Source organism: Erpetoichthys calabaricus, chromosome 18 (assembly GCF_900747795.2).
Source record: "Erpetoichthys calabaricus chromosome 18, fErpCal1.3, whole genome shotgun sequence".
Classification (NCBI taxonomy): Eukaryota; Metazoa; Chordata; class Cladistia; order Polypteriformes; family Polypteridae; genus Erpetoichthys; species Erpetoichthys calabaricus.
In genome coordinates, this window is record NC_041411.2 from 28,770,605 (window position 1) to 28,788,195 (window position 17,591).

Consider the following 17,591-nt stretch of genomic DNA (forward strand, 5'->3'; position numbering starts at 1 on the left):
TTAGGTCACACACTCAATCAGTGTCCGTGCATGGAATTCATTCAGTCATGGCTTCACTGTTCATGAATGAGCGACCAATTGATATCGGTACGCAAATTATAAGAAGAGAATTTCATATAGAGAGGGTTTTGTGCGATAAGCAAGATCCTTTATTGCTCCCGGAGGAAATTCTTTTTGAAAGATACTGCTTTAGTCAAGGGGGAATATTGTACCTCAAAAATTTATTAGGACCTTATATTCGAAGTCGGGCTCTCACAACCACACCGACAGTATGCATTGCTTTGAGGTTTTTTGCAAGCGGCACTTTTCTTATATACTGTAGGCGATGTGGAAAATCTATCTAAAAGTGCAGTTTGCCAGGCAATTCGTAAAGTCTGTTTGGCTCTGAAATATTTCCTTCAGGTTTTCATAGTGTTTCCTGGACACCTGCATGTGCAGACAATAAAAGAGGCGTTCATGCCATTGCAGGTAGGTAATACACAGGTAAAAACACCCACAGTTCCATAAAGAATCTCACAATCAGCCTAACATTCTCATTACCCAGGGTTTCCAAATGTGATTGGGGCACATGGGACTGATCAGAGTGGAGTTTGATCAAACATTATTTGGAAAATGTACCTCTCCTCCTGATGAATAATCAGACACAGTGTCTTCATCAAATATTTGACCTTCGTCAATATCTCGTTGGTCAGACACAGGTTCTAGGGATATGACATTCCCTGCAACTGACCCAACAAAAAAAGAAAGCTATATGGAACATACCTATGGCACACATTGAGGACCAATATATGCAATGACCATCCTTTACCTGAAATGAAGTGATCACTGCATCCTGCCACTGGTTCTGAGGAGGAGCATCCCCCTGAAATGCCCTCAGAAACAGGGCAATGGACATTTTGCTGGAGAGCCAACTCTTCTGCAGGGGTTAGGTCTGGACCGCATGGGCCTCCACCTGTTTTTTGCTTGTCTGCCTTCTTATTAGCTTTAAAATTAATGTTCTTTACATTATATATGATTCTTTATGTCAACAATTCTTTAAATAGTTATGTACCAATATTTACCAGTTTGAAGTATATTCTTGTACTTCACTTTAACCTGTTCCCATGTTCTCCTTGTGCTCACGTTTGATCTGGAATTATGACATATTAAATAATAATTAATCTGATACATAGGAAATGAAACGCTGCATTCAGTAAGTACAATGCACACGCGTTTAATTTGTCGGCCACATTTTGCCAGCCGTCTTTTCTGGTTTGGGCTGCTTTGGCAGTGTTACCCCTTGTGCATATTAAATCTTGAAATTCTTCATGTCCTTCGAATAAAAGGTCTTGCTCCGCTTGTGTGAAAAAAAAAATGCACCTGTTCTTTCATCATTTTGTTACAGCCTATCAAAGACTTGCTGATCATGTTTTCTAGACTCAATTTATATGGGCTTATATGGCACAAGATCATGCGTGTCATTGAAGCACATCTCCTTTGTGTTCTGGTGGTCCGGAAAAGGCATAAGGTGCCAACGTCTGAGCGGGTGACCACTATCACCCGGCACATATAATGACGTATTTGCTTTGACAATGAATAGTACAGTCCATATAAAACACTGAGTCACTTACCTTACCAACAAGCCATTCACCACATACAATTCATGTCAAGCCTGTCAAAACCACTTTGCCTCAAAATAATTGAATCACAGGCTGACCCAGGCCATTGAGATGCAACGTTTGCCAGCCACATCATGGCATTACAGATGACCTGTGCATTAATTGAATGTAACTACTTATTGTTAACAAAAGCAGTTTTGTTCTCATTAGGTGGCCTTATTGCAATACGAATGGAGTCAATTGCTCCGATTACATTAGAAACACCAGACGCCGCTGCAGATGTCTTTTTGTAAGTTGGTAAAAGCATGTTATGTGTTATGTATGTGCACCCACAACGTATGAAAGCTGGATGTAGCGCTTCCCAGGTTGGTTAAAGGCTTCCAGCACAGTGGGCATCATAGAGTGAAACTTAGTTAAGATATTGCTGACCTGTTGGACAGCTCCCCAAGAAGTGACAACATGTAGTCGATATAAACTGAAGAATAACCAGAAATAGTTCTTCAGTGCAAATACGCAGTATTGGCCCTCTTGAAAGGGTACTAAAAATGTTAGTATCATATTTATCATTTTTGAGGTGTAATATATTTATCACGTCAATGCACATCATAATAATGGCTTGGTGAAATTAATTATTATAAGTGAGAGTTGTTCTTTAGCTGGTTTGGCTGTATTTCCCTACTTGATCAGGGGTGTCATCATTTCCTAGTTTTCTCCAAAATGTTACATATGCATGGCTCAGAATTGCTGTGAATATATGCACGTTTCCCCGTCCAACATCTGCCTGGAAAGTTGCATGTGCACATTTCAAGCCTGTTTTTTTTTTATGTTCTTTATTTTGCTTTATACAATTTCTTATATTAGGAATTTGTTAGTTTTCAGAGCGCAGGGTCAGCCATTGTACAGCACCCCTGGAGCAATTACAGGTTAAGGGTCTTGCTCAAGGGCCCAGCAGAGTAGGATCTCTTTTGGCAGTGACGGGGATTCAAACCGGCAACCTTCTGGATACCAGCACAGATCCTTAGCCTCAGAGCCACCACTCCGCCCCATTTTTGTGTGTATGCAAGCTTTACTAGTGTGTTAACTTAAGCATAAGTTCCTTTGACTTGTACGCCTACACCTCATGACGTATAACCTAACGGGTTTACGTAAATTTCGCCTCTTACATTTCTCCCCCAGCACTTTTTACCCCCACTACATTTTGCCTCAATGATATTTCCCCCCACCCCAGTAACTTCTAATACCCACACCCAGATATTTTGAGTGTTGGAAGTTTCTAGAAACAAATAAAGTGTATAACTGTTCTCAGCGTTCAAAACTGACTTTCCTAATTTAAACATTTTTGTCGCAAAAATGATAAAAAAGTTAGCAATAGTGCATCACTTAAATGAAATGCTCTGTAAACATATATAAATTTTTATTTCCATTAAGAGAATCCAAACGATTTTACAAAAATTAATATCACATGCCGTTGTGAAAAAACATACGTGAAATACAATTATATACTTAATATCTTCCATCCATCCATCCATTTTCCAACCCGCTGAATCCGAACACAGGGTCACGGGGATATCTTTGTAATTTTAATGTTCACAAAAAAATAATTTCTGCTAGTTACCTGGGGTGAAATGTGGGGGGCAACTTATCCGGACGCTAACCTGACGTGCTATTACTCAGTCATTGTCTGGATGTGGACAGTAATTAGTCCACTTTGGCTTCTAGGATCTTCTCATTAGAAGTACTTTCAAGTTTCAGACCTCCCATTTTGTATTCAAATCTACCATTTTTAGTTACTACATGTAATACTTCACATTCACTTACATTAAATGTAACCTGCTAGAGATTTGCCCAAGCCTGTATGCTGTCCAAGTCCCCCTGATTCTTCATTATCTGACTTCCACCTACTTTAGCAACATCTGCAGATTTTATCCAGATGATTAATTATTCAATTGTCTAGACCATTTATGTGAAAATGAAAAAATAACAGCAGCCCCAGCATGGACCCCTTTTGACATCACCTAATTCTGAAAACGTTCTTCTCACCATTACCTTGCGCTTCCTGTGTTTGAGCCAATTTTATACCCAGCTACAGACGGTGCTCTGAATGGAATGGAATGCTGCATCAAGGTGCTGTCCAAAATAAGGTTTTAATATAAATCCCATTGAGTATTATAATATATGTCTCTCCGGAGAATCCTTGGGTACTGCTGGTTTGACTTTGTGTTGCTCATGGAGTCCCAAATGAGGCACATTACCTGCATTGTGAAGGAGTGTCAGTTATGGCACTACGGCAATGTGGCACGATTCCCTGGCTCACAAGATCCTCACTGTTGAGGACCTGAGCGGCAGGACCAGGCCAAGGGGATGCCCACGTAACACCTGGAGGTGGCAGAGAGATAGTCCTTTCCAAAGGGTGGGATTGGGCTGCGTGTCTGCTTGTGGGGTTGCCAACCAGAAGCCCAGGCTGTTTTGTTGTGCGGTGGGTGTGGCAATTTGCTGTACATGTAAGCATGCTCCCCAACGTGACCCGAGTATAATATAAACTTTACTAGAAATCCAGCTTACTCTTTATGAATATATTATTGGTAATTTTTAAATGAAATCTATTCACAAAAAAATTGATAAAATTCAAATATTTTTATGAAAATGTAACTGCCATTGTGACCACTTCTTCCAGGAGCACATTAAGACTTGCTTCTATACTTAGTGATGCCTACAACTAAATGAGTGTTAGACTGACATGGCAAGCAGTGACCTGCACCTGAGTCTCTACTTTTAAAGCAGGTGGGGTCCCAGCAGAGTATGGAAATTGTAGCTGAATAAACTGGTAGCAGAATTCCTTACCTATAAATAGATGGCAGAAATCTTATTTGATTCTGAAATGTCAGTCATCTGAACCCTTTGCCATTTTACATCAGAGGTGCCCTGCCTGGCTACACGTTACATATCTATTATACCTTAATATCTGGTACTGTATATCAAGGGTAATGCAGCCTAGTAATTGAGTGGTTGGACTGTAAACCACATTGCTGCCACTGACTGACCATGTGTCCTGCAGAAACCCAGCCACCCAACCAGCATGTTGTCTAAATCTGGAAACAATGGCACTAGTGTTTTAAGTTACACCAGCAAAACATACTGATACAATACCTGGAATGCTCACTTATGCATGCATTCCTTCTGCTAATGAAAATCTGGCACTTCTGTTTATTTCTGTCCATTAGCTCTTTCCCTTACAGACCATAACCACATCCCCCTGTGGTCTGTGTGTCCAGTGCAGTGACAGGGCCACTGTGCTGTAAAAACTGGTGCCATCCTTCAGAAAAGACATAAAACTACAGTCCTGACTCCCTGAGGTCGTAAAAGATCCCTGGGCATTTTGAAAAAAGTAGGGTTATTTCCTGGTATCCTGACTAAATTACCCACCATGGCTTTGTCCAATTTTGGCCCCTAATCATCATTATCATTGTCATCTCTCTCATTCCTTCACCATTTAATAGCAAATGTGTGGCGAGTGTCCTGACATAAAAATGGCTGCTGTCACTTCATCCAGGCAGATGGCTTAAGTGGCTGCCTACTGTCTATGTAAAGCATTTTGAGTAGGTTAGAAAAGCTCTATATAAATGTAATTAATTATTATATTTATCCCCAAGTTCAGGGTTCTGTGGCTAGAATATTTGGCTTCTGTTTCTAAATCCCTCAAGACTGAATTGGAACCTCTTTCTTCATAAATGTCCCAATTGAAGGGCCAAGTAGTCAGGCTCTGTGCTTTGTAAGGCAATATGCCAGTATCTTGGCTTTTATTTCTACGACACACCTATCCTGTCCTTACTAATCATCTAATTTTTATGACTGTTTAAGTCGAAGTAGGAAATTATCTAAAGCATACCTAAACTTGTGAATCACTGCAAACTTCACGAAAAGTAATGCATCGTCAGCGCTCTTAATATAAAATTTGAAACACACACACACAACTCGTGCAAAGCAATAGTTTACAGGGTTAATGTGGTGAACGCCTGACTCGCCTTCGGCGCACCTTTGTGCCTCTTTACTTTCACAGCTGCAGCTGTTAATAACAAGCGATTTGCAACCATAACCGATTGGGCACTTGTTCTCAAGCGTCTCCAGGACGTGCATCTCCAGCTGCATTTGCAAAGGCACTATATTCCGCATCGACTAGGTGAATGCAGCGGCAAAAACCGCTCGCTATCGCCAGCCTCAGAATGCCGCGGAGGGAATGATTGGGGCGGTCGATTCTAATCAATGAGGGGTGTAGCTGCGCGCGCTCGTGCACGCTCTGCGCACACGCACACTCACACTCACGTGCTCCCTCTCGCTCAATTCAGTTCAATTCAAACCAAACGTGCTTTATTGTCATTGAGGATGGTGTGCAGTGCAATGCTACGAATACGCTCCAGAAGAGATTGTGACATAAAAAATCAACAGGACGTTGAAATAACAAATGCCAGTTGACAAAAATGTAACACATCACTCGTGCATTTATTGGCAAAAGCATCATTCACATTCAGGTAATTCCTATATTTAGGGAAGTATTTCTTTACATTGACAAATAGCCAGAAGAAACCAGAAAGTAAAGGGGAGCGTTTACTGATTATACTGATAAAAGTACACAGATAAGTGCAACTTTGACAGTAAACTAATAGTCACGTACGTACACTCGTCGCCTTGTTTCCTTTCCTATATACCACCGCTGCCGAGAGGTTAGCATGTAGCAAAAGGCTGATCGTAGAGACGTGCTGCTCGCCGTTTCTCACTACTCCACTTTACTCTACTCTCCCAGGGCATCGCCCCCTCCCTCCTCCTTTCTCGTCAGTGAGGTCCGCCTCCTCGCGCTCGCGAGCCGTTCCCAGTGCGCGCGTGCTCCGTTGCCCCGCCGTCAACGCGCGTGCTCACTCCCAGCCGATCGCTGGTTTGTAGGTGATGATGGCGGAAGAAGAGCTATGTTGAGTTATCCATTCGTTATTCTATACATATATATGTAGTAAATCTGTACATTTTATTACATATCTGTTACGTGTACGCCGACTAGGCCTCTTCTGCTCATCTTCCGCACAGCCGAGAGCATGGGGAACGAAGCCAGCCTGGAGGGAGGAGGGCAACCTGGGGAGCCCGGCTCCGCGGTGTCTGCGGCAGGACTTTCAGCACCAGCGGGCTCTGGACAGCTCCTGAAGCCGAGCAATGGGGCGGCCGCCGGGGGAGGAGCGGCGGCCGGAGCCGGATCTGGAGCTGGAGGCGGGATTAGCAGGTACCCTTTCGTTTGCATAGCCTCTAGTTACTACGAGAGAGCAGCGGCTGTTTTTTATTTTTTGTTTAATGTTATGTGGCTTTTTCAACGTTCTAAATATAAGCTTGGATTAATAACGCTTATTTGAGTTTGTGTATTTTATGTAGTGCATTATGGAGTTCAAGGCAGCGAAGAGTGGTAGTTACTGGGGGGCTTCAGTTGACAGTCATCCAATATAATTATAGACCGAAAGTGCAAGAGTACATAGATCAATATAGGTATTTTATTTTTATTCCATTTAAAGAGTTGTTAATACGGTCTTTTCTACTCGAGTTTTTTTTTTTTTTACATTTGTGATTTATATTTAACATGTATGCACTATTTAATTCCTGTGGCCTTTTTCCTGCAATATTAGTTCCCATACCAGCTAATACTTTATAAACGTGTTCATCTGTCGTTGCCAACACACAGTGGACAGACGTGCAGGTGTCATATGCAGCTGCGAGAGAAGTGAAGAGCTAAGTCGTGCAATGCCCATCTTATTTCACAGACCTGATTTCGTCTTTGGCAGCTAAGGTTTAGGCTTGCCTCACACAAAGAGTGTCCGTTGCACTTGAATGTTTTCTTTTATGAAAAGCTGCAAAACCCGGATTTCGTGTGAAAGGACGCGGAGCTTTTTTTGCATTCCAAGGAAAATACAAACGTAGTTTGCAGATGGACGTGTTACACTGAGCCAATATAAAGCTGTGCTTGGGGAATGATAAATGACGTAGGAAACACTACAATGACCATTGATAAAATAAAACTGTGCTTATGTATGTGCATTGCATGTGCACAGTGCGAGTAAATCGGAATATTTTATATTAATACTGAATACAAGTACTCTATGTGTGCTATATACAGTATATAAAAATATAATCGCTTATATCTGCGTTCGTCAAAATTACGCAGATGTGTCACTTTCCGTGAGATCAACGTATCTGACTGAAGTACTCATAATTCGGGCTGTTGTAGCTCAGGTTGTAAAAGTATGTACAGTAATTCATTGAAAAAAACAGACTTAATACGAAGGTGCAGGCATGCCGTCAGATTCTAGCTGTACTGTAACCACCATCCTGTGCGTATATTTATAGGTAAGTGGATGGCTGTGCAGATGTGTATTTTAATATATGATGCAATAATCTCCAAAGTACCAGCTAGAAATTAAATAAACAACAGTTTATCAGCAGCTATAGGCAAGTTAAAATTCATGGCAAGAGACATGTTAGTACACGACTGGGCAGCACCAGAGACCCCCCCCCCCCAGTTGAGATTGCTCCCTCATGTCTTCAGCAGTGGGTTTACTGGATTTGTATTACAGGTAGAAAAATACTGAGGTTTCTGCATTAAAATATATTCTTGTTATTATACATGTCATTGTATTTTCCATAATTGCCCATATTTGTTATTTTTAATTAGATCTTATACTGCACAATATGCATGATTTCCATCTTGACTTTTAAAAAGCTTTTTTTGTCAGATTTGTGTTTAGTTTTTCTTTTTTTCATTCCAAAGAACTGACATTTTCAATTTGGATACTCACTGCAGATTGTTCCCATTCTTTTATGGCATATTGATATATTTCCGAGTGTGGCTGCCCCTAGATGAGTGGTCAAAGGCTTCACGCAGCAGTTTATTATTCATAAGATGATCCAAAATTCACTACCCATCTTTGAGGCAGTGGCAAACATCTCCTGTCTCTTTATGTTCTGAAAATGATAGAAGTGACAATTCGGGAAAAGTAAACGTTTAAGACGTTGTGATTTATTAGGCTTCCAGCGCATCAGGTTTAGTGTGCAGGAAAACATCAAAGTGATTTTAGTGAAGGCTTGGAGGATTTTACAGCAAGCTCTGTCTGTATCGTTATCGCTGCCAGAGAATGGCTCAGGCAAACACGTTTTTGTTTTTTTCTTTTTTCATTATTTTGCTTCGCTGTACATCAGGCAGTAAGTGGCTTCAACTCAGCTTGTAAAAATTGGGTATCAGTTTGTGCATTCATGAAGGATAGAGAGGGACAAGTCTCATTAATTCATTCCTCTATTTGTTTCCTTAGGCTGTTTATCACATTGATAATCAACTCAAAAGCAAACCAGGCTTTCACATCAGATCACTGATCTCTTTCCTGACTGCAGCAAAACACAAGAGGCATGTAAACAGAAATTTATATATTAGGGATCTGGAGGGGTGTGACACGGTGCGATGCTCCTGTGGTCATCCACTCCTTAAGCCCCATTTTATAAAGTGCCGGACATTTCCTCTTTTTGTTACTGAGACACATCTCAAGTCTCACATTGACATACTTATTGAAATAATAATCTTGTTACTGTATATGTAATGTTGGAGCTTCCAGGGAGATTACATTTGAATGGCCTCTGTTTGGAAAATTCAACTCTTTTAAGTGTGCCATTAGGGAAACAGCTACTCTGCTTCTTGGATCCAGGTGTTCATACAGTGTTTTAGATTTCAGCTGTGTGTGGCAGCCATGGGGCATTTTGTGCATGTGATTCTGCTGGCATCAGTCACACCCCAAACCTCTTACAGTATGTTAGAGTCCCATTCGGCATTTTTTAATAAGAATAAGAATCTGAAGTGTGGTTGGGGTGTACTGAAGGTTGAATTTAGAGTGACAGAGAAAAATAACCCAGAGCAAAGACTAGGACTGCAGGGTGCCAACCGAAGCAATGGTGGTTATGAACGAAATCAGCTGTGATATAATCCACATCATGTAATGACGTGGATGAGAAAAAATCATGATATAGTGCATTTGTGACTCTGAAATGGATTAAGTAGGTTTGAGAATATTGTTATGTGTAATATACTGTAATACAATATGAACAGGCACCTTGGCCAGGAGTTGTTCCTGTCTCACCCCATGATTGCTGGAATAGGCTCCAGCTTCTCATGTGAGTCTGCTCAGGACAGAGCAGGTTTGGAAGATGGAAGAATAAAATAATATAATACATTAATCTCTTTCTTAACCCCCTTATTTCACTTCTAGGATTACAGGAGCTGGGTGGCACAGTGGCGCAGTGGGTAGCACTGCTGCCTCACAGTAAGGAGACCTGGGTTTGCTACCCAGGTCCTCCCTGTGTGGAGTTTGCATGTTCTCCCCGTGTCTGCATGGGTTTCCTCCCACAGTCCAAAGACATGCAGGTTAGGTGGATTGTCCCTAGTGTGTATTTTATTTCTGCGGTGGGCTGGCACCCTGCCCGAGGTTTGTTTCCTGCCTTATGCCCTGTGTTGGCTGGGATTGGCTCCAGCAGACCCCTGTGACCCTGTAGTTAAGATATAGCGGGTTGGATAATGGATGGTTGGATGGATGGATTACAGGAGCTAGTGCTTATCCCTGCAACATCAGGGCCAAAGTGGGATCCATTTCTTAATGGGGTACCAGTACATTGCAGGACACTCATGCTCTAATCCACATTCACTCATACTGGGTCCATTTAAGACCATCAATTAACTTAATCTGTAAGTCTTTTGAATTGGGATGGAGGACTGAAGAACATGGAATACCCAGAAGAACATGCAGTTGACTGTCTATAAATTACAGTATATAACATAGGGTAATATATATATATATATATATATATATATATATATATATATATATACATTATCAATGCCTGCTTTGTCTAATTCAGCATCACAGGCTCCCAAGCCTATTCTAGCTGTTTAAAGCAACAGCCCATCACAGGGCACACTCGTGCTCACACCAACACTCACCTCACCAGGGTAATTAAGAGTCATTATTTTGCCTAATACACATACATATGGGAAGTAATCAGTAGTAATGGCTCCCAGTCACCATCTGTATGTTTATTTTCTGGGTACTCTGGTTTTCCTCCCACATCCCAAAAGTTTGTATAAGTTAGGTTCATCGATAACTCTAAAGTTAGGCCCATGTATGTTTGTGCATTTAATGACATGTGTTAGTGCCCTGTCCAGGGCTGCTTCCTGCTGTGTACCCCATGGTGCCACAAGAGAGGTTGGGAGACCTTTCAACACTGAATTGGATTAAAGAGGTTTGGGGAGGTAATGTTAATAATAATAATAATTCTTTGCATTTAATGTTACTATAATATAATATAATATAAAATCCAACGTCTGTCTGCTTTTCACGAGAGAACTACTTAACGGATTTAGATTGGGTTTTTCTTTCTATCATTTGCTTGAACATTCCGGTTGATTTTGCGACTTCTGTCATCGTGCTAAGAATCACAGTTCGCTTGCAGGAGCGATATATTTGTGCTAATCTGAGAGAGAGGCTGCGGGCCGAGGGGAGGGAGAAGCATGCGGTCAGGAGTGGGGAGCCGGGCAGGGTCCTCCTCACTGTCCTTTTTCACGAATACACGGGCGGAGCCGCTTCGCATGGCTAATATAATATAATATAATAACTAGAAGTGTGAGCCCTTGCTGTAAAAAGCCCGGGGTCCTAGAAACTATTGAAATCATCAGAAAAAAAAATTGAAATGTAGAGATGTCAGGTAATGGAAAGGAACTGCTCTGAGCATCTCTCTCCTAGGAAGATTTGTTTTGCCGACGTGCTCACATCACTTGTGTATTAGCGGTGGGAGGAAAAGTAAAAGGGATACCGTTTTGTTGATGTGCTCATCTCGCTTCTGTAATAGCGGATAAACAAGTGACTCTCTCCTAGGAGGTTTCGTTTGCCGATGTACTTGCATCGCTTGTGAATGAGTCTCTAAGCGACTGTCTTTCTTCTGAGGTTTTGTTTTGCTCACCTCGCTTGTGTATAGGCGGCTATATGACTTTGTATTTCTTGAGAGGTTTCGTTTTGCCGATGTGTTCGCCACGCTTCTGTATTAGATGCTAAGTGAGCGACTCTCTCTTCGGATGTTACGTTTTGCCGATGTGCTGGCCTCGCTTGTGTATCCTCAGAGGTGGAGCCCTTACCCAGACTCCACCTCTCACTACCGGGCTGGACAGACACCGACACACTTCCACGCATAGATGTTTATATGTAAGATGTAATATAATGTGGGCAGAGTGGCACAGTAGTAAACTGGTTGATGCTGCTGTGTTACAGCTCTGGGAACCAGTATTGATTAGCACTGGAATTTGCTTCTGGATGGGCTAACATCCCTGATGCTGACTTGTGCTTTAAGATGCTAGAATAGACTCCATCTCCTGAATGTCCCAAAATTAAATATTAACGCTTGGATTATTGATAAAAGGATGATGTGAGGCAGCATGGTGGTAGAGTGGTAGGTATTGCTGCCCATTGCTGTGTGGACTTAGATTTGAATTTCATCCCGAGTGATGTCTGTGTGGAGTCTGGATGTTCTATCCATGTCTAAGCTGCTTTTCCCCACCTAGTTACTCCATTTTCTCTCTGATATCCCAGAGTCACACTGGTTAAATCAACTGGCAGCTCTTAATTAGTTTAAAGAGAATAACTTGGAGATACTACATGAGCACACACTGCAGTGAACATACATCACATCCAAGGTTGGTACCTGCTGCCAGGACAAGCACTGGTTCTTGTGTTTGAAAGGCTGATGGCTAACGTAGAGTATTATAATGTAATCAGTAGACATTCTCTGGGCAGATGTCTCTGTATGTTTCAGTGGTGATTCTAAATTGTTCCTGTGTGTCTCCTACTTTTTTACCGAGTGCTGTTTGGGTAGCCACCATCCTCCTGGCCTAAGTGAGCTCAGTGTGACAATGGGATGTCCTCTATAATATAATATAGCACAGGGTGGCACAGTAGTGCAGTGGGTAGAGCTGCTGCTGCCGCCACCCATCGTCCTTGGGTGTGCTCGTGGCAGTTTGGAGTTTGAATGTTCTCTCTGTGCCTGCGTTGCTTTTTCTCTCACATCCCTAGAGATGTGCAGGTTAGCTGGACTGGAAATTCGAAAATGTTCAGATGTACAGAACTGGCACCATGTACATAGCTCTTTCCTGCCTTGCACCCAGTTGAGCCCTGAATTTCAGCAAGCAGGTTTGAGTAAGTTATGTAATAATAAAATATAATGAAGCATGCATTTTCAGTACTTGCTGTATACATTTTGGGCTCGATGGAGTTTATCCAATATAATATTTCTTTTATTATTTTTTTTTCTTAACTGAAAAATGTGTTTAGTCTGAGAGCTTACTTTATATTTATTTTTTGCTGACAGATGGAAGTCTTTTGATACCAATCGCCACTTGTCTCCATCCTTTGGTATTGTTTTATGTGTTTGACGTGCTGTAATTGCAAGGCACTGAAATGGTGATTTTTTTGTTTAGGCTGTGGTCATATTATGCAGAGTCTCATTGTGCTGCGCAGAATGTTTATTGATTTTTAATGTTATGGTTCTAAATAAAAAGACAAAAGGGCACGAATGGCAGGGCAAATGCTGGAGATGGGACTGAATGTGGTTATTTGCTTTCTGAGTATTTGTGCTCCTCACGTGTTTTTGTCTCTGGTTATTTTTCATTGTATTTATGAAAGGAAACGCTAAGCATTTTAATTTAAGCTTCTCCCCCAAAACTTCCGTGCAGGACCCCAAGATTTCAAAAGTCAAGCATTTCTTTGCTTTTTCTGCACAGCAGACAGTGTTCTGCGTGGTAAGCCCTCGCCATCGTTCACTCTCCTTTTGGAGCTCACAAGCCAGTATCTCTCTTTTGCTGTTGGGCTACACCTTCAAACACACTGGAAACCAGTAACAGTATAGACATGACTCAGTGTGACGGGATCAATCTCCAAGGTGGTGAAGTTTCAGGTTTGTGAAATATGAGAAGGAGAAAGCTCCCAGATGGCAACGTTTCAGGTTTGTCACATTTCAGAGGATCAGGCTTCAGCGAGTGAAGTGTGGGAAGTCTGAGAGGCTCAGCACACCATGTTTTCCACTTAGTAGATTTGGTGGAGTTAACATCTGAAAAAATCACAGAAGACGACAGGGCCTGAAAATGTTTGGCGATTGAGAGAAAGCCTTGCCCTGACAGCTCTGCTTTGTCTTGTGGCTTAAACAACATGGCAGGCACTGAACTTGACATGACCTGACCAAACCTAACATGACATAACAATTTCATACCTATTGAATCTAATTCTGCATCCTAAGGTTCCCAAGCCTTTCCCGGGATCAGTGGATGCATTGGGTGGACATGACAGCACACCACTACGGGCCCCTCTCATTCCCACACCCTCACAGGGCCAATTTAGAAGCCCTTGAGTATATGGAGCCGCACACGGCCATCACTCGCCCCGTTCACCCAGCATGTGAGTACTGGCTCTTGACCAGGAGTGACACAACATGATATGGCATCGCACACAATTTCTGAACGATGCACCTGACTGATTAAAACGCCGGCTAATGTTTCAAACATTGCATATACTGTACAGTATATTCTATCCACCAGATGCCTTCACCTCCATTTTGTAACAGTCTGCTCTGATTTCTCCTCCATGTGGCATCAAGCTGCCCTGAGGTGTGCAGTTCAAGACGTCACTCCCAGTGGACCCTGGTCAGGAGAACGAGCACATTTCCTGGGGTTGTGCAGATGGGAAAGTCATTGTCAGCTGAGTCCATCTCAGGAGTTAATCATGGTTATTTATTTTAAGGCATTATCCCGTGAGTTAAAGGACTGTTGCAAGCCGTACAGCATGGACAAGAATGAAGGGCATACAACGTCAGCTGGGTGATGGACGCGTCAGCTTTGCTGAAGTGGCTCAGTATTGGCAAATCAGACAACAGCTTATGGAGAAATGTTTCTTTAAAGGAAGCTTCAGTGGTTTCCATACATCTTTACCTTTTCACAATGCTTTAGCTCTCCTTCATTTTACCGAGCAATGTTCTAAGAGCAGTCCCACTGTGTTTTCATATTCCTTCAGAAGTGCATATGCTGTTACCAGAGACACCAAAAAAGAAGAGTGACAGATTAGCAGGATATTTGAATGAAAATAATGGAGGTGATTTAGAGCTTGACGTTGGCTTTGAAACTTCGTTCTTCCAACCACACTATGTAGCTTCCCAGATGCGGAGTCTGGGTGTCTGCAGAGATGATGTGCTGAGCAAACAAACTTAGTGCTCACTGATGTCCTCATGTTGGGTGTCAATCATGGGGCGAATCCACAGTGCCGGAGCGGTGACAATCAATGCCATCACACACGTATGCCGGAAATCAGAACTTGTCAAATGAGAGGAGCCACCTGCACATACAGTCAGGCTCTCCGTCTCCTCCTGGATCTGACTGATGTCGCTTAGCCAAAGTGACTGATCTCAGGTTGCACAATTTGGTCAGGTCACTGAACAGAGTTTTGGGCTTTTATTTTACCAATCAGGTTTTTAGATATGGTTTTGCTAATGTGAGAGCAAAAAAGAATGTTAGCAGGTTAGAAAATTTTTTATTGGGCCAGGCTAAGCTTTCCATTTCTATCACTAGGAAGGAAAAAATGAAGAGTGGCAGGGAGTCTGGGACTTGGTGGGTTTCTTTAAGGCACAATTAAAAATAAGAATTTTGTTAGATTTCAAGTTTTGTAGGATGATCCGCAATTTGCAAACATTTATAGAACAGTGGTGTGGAATGAGTGCAATTTGTAAAATTGTTAATGAGGAGTGTGTTTTTGTTTTGTGAACTAATTATTGTGAAACTACAGTAAAATACTCATTCATAGCTGATTTTTGTAATGATTGTTGAATGTTTAATATTGGTATATTTAAAACTCAAAAAACTTTTTCTTTCTTTCTTTCTTTCTTTCTTTCTTTCTTTCTTTCTTTCTTTCTTTCTTTCTTTCTTTCAATTCAAATCAGTTCATAATTTGTAATGGAGTGAGCCATCCCACATGTGCCTGCTTTGCGTCTCCCATATGATGGTGGTATATTTGTTCTTTGGTTTCTGTGGCATTCCTGTTCATTCTGATGATTTTTATTCTTCTCTTTGCCTGGGGCTCTGCTTTAATGGGTTTATACTACTTGTTCACAGCTTCGGTATGATTATATTTCTCTTTCGGATTGAGCGATTTCCTCTCTATTACATGCTGATTTCTCTTTTAGATTTTGAAATTATTCTGCACAATAGTTACATTTTTTTCATTCAGTTTTTTAGTTTTCTGCCCATTATACAGTGTTTACAACTAAGCAACATTTATTTATTATAGCATATTTTCCTACGTGAACGTAGCTCAAAGTGCTTTACAATAATAATGGCTAAACAGAGTTACAACAGAAAGTACGAACTAATAACTTATTATTTATTAACAGGCATTATATATAACATATTATTTATACCAGGTTCACATAAAACAGTAGAGAATCAGAATATCCAGCTTAATATCAAAACTTATGGTCAGATGGCCAGGGAGGAGAAGAAAATCAAAACTTCAGCCAATGTGAGACGAAAGAAAATAAACCTCTAGAGGATCCTAGTCCAAAAGAGCACCCAGCTACACCCCAGGCCACGAATGGGTCACCATTAACAGGACACTCTTGTGGAGCTTAGACCAGGGGGCAGCGGCGCTCAGCGCCATCACAGAGTAGCGAAAAAAATGAAGAGATGAGTGACCGGACTATAAAACAGCAGAGTATAGTATGAAAAGAACAAATGTCCACCAAAATTATGAATATATCGTCCCCAGGGGAGAAATTGGGCTTTTTACAGAAGCTCTTTAAATTAAAAAACCCTACATAGATAGATGAATAAATATATAATATAATTAAGATATCAAGAAAATGACAAATTAAGTAAGTGTTTTTTTTTATTTTAGTAGTTTTTCAGATTTAGATTCATCTTTATATGTGCAGGATTCCCCTTAATATATTGCAGTTTCTCCCTCATTTTATGGAGCTCTGTCTTGCTATATTTAAATTCATTCTTTTTTAAAATTCTCTTCATTATAGTTCAAATTAATATTAACATTAATTAGCATTTACATTTTGCCTTAAGTCTTTGAGGCTCCCCTTAATTATACTGAGAATTATCCTTTGCTTTTGGAGGTCCTCCTAGAAAGTATTTAGATATCTCCTTTGATTTTTTTGGGTTTCCTTCATTATTTTTAAAATCCTTAATTATTCTGAGGCATTCTAGAATATTATATTGTAATGTATGCTTCAGGTTGAGAGATTCCCCTTCATTAAATGAAAATATCTAGTACAGTATTGTAATATTTGCATTTTACGTTCATTCGTTTTTTTTCTACAGTATTACTTAGATCACTCCCCATTTTGTTGTAGTTATTTTGGTTTATTTGATTGTGTTTAGATTTTAGTTTAATTTTTTACTTCGGTTCCCCTTCATTACATTTCCATTTTGGTTTTAGGATTTTCCATGTCATTTTCTAACCCGCCCAATCCAGAGCAGGGGTGGGGCTGCTGGAACCAGTCCCGGCTAGCATAGGGCACCAGGCAGGAACAAGCCCTGGGTAGGGTGCAAACACACCCACACCTATGCCCATCCACAAGGGTCAATTTAGCTTTGCCAGTTCACCTGTCTTTGAGCAGTGAGAAGCACGGCTGTGGAGATGGTACACAAAAATTTCGACCCCAACTCTGACTTCTTAATTTATAGTACCAACGACTTGGACTCTTATCTGCGCTTCTCTATTTATGGTACCACCGACTCAGACTGAGACCCACACTTCTCTGTTTATGGTACCACCGACTCGGACTGACACTCATACTTCTCTATTTATGGTACCACCGGCTCAGATTGAGACCCACACTTCTCTATTTATGGTACCACCGACTCAGACTGACACTCATACTTCTCTATTT

General features: G+C 41.2%; 1 protein-coding gene across 2 annotated transcripts in view; it reads left to right on the top strand.

Moving 5' to 3' along the window:
- The first annotated feature begins 6,528 nt into the window (after nt 1-6,528).
- Nucleotides 6,529-17,591, top strand: part of bsna (bassoon presynaptic cytomatrix protein a) — a 344,908-nt gene continuing 333,845 nt past the window's right edge. For both annotated transcript variants that reach the window (XR_007933881.1, XM_051921173.1), the window contains exon 1: nt 6,529-6,861. Coding sequence is in view for 1 of the 2 variants with exons in the window: in XM_051921173.1 (XP_051777133.1) it covers nt 6,680-6,861 (182 nt within the window). In the remaining variant the exon portion in view is untranslated. The remainder of the gene's footprint in view (nt 6,862-17,591) is intronic.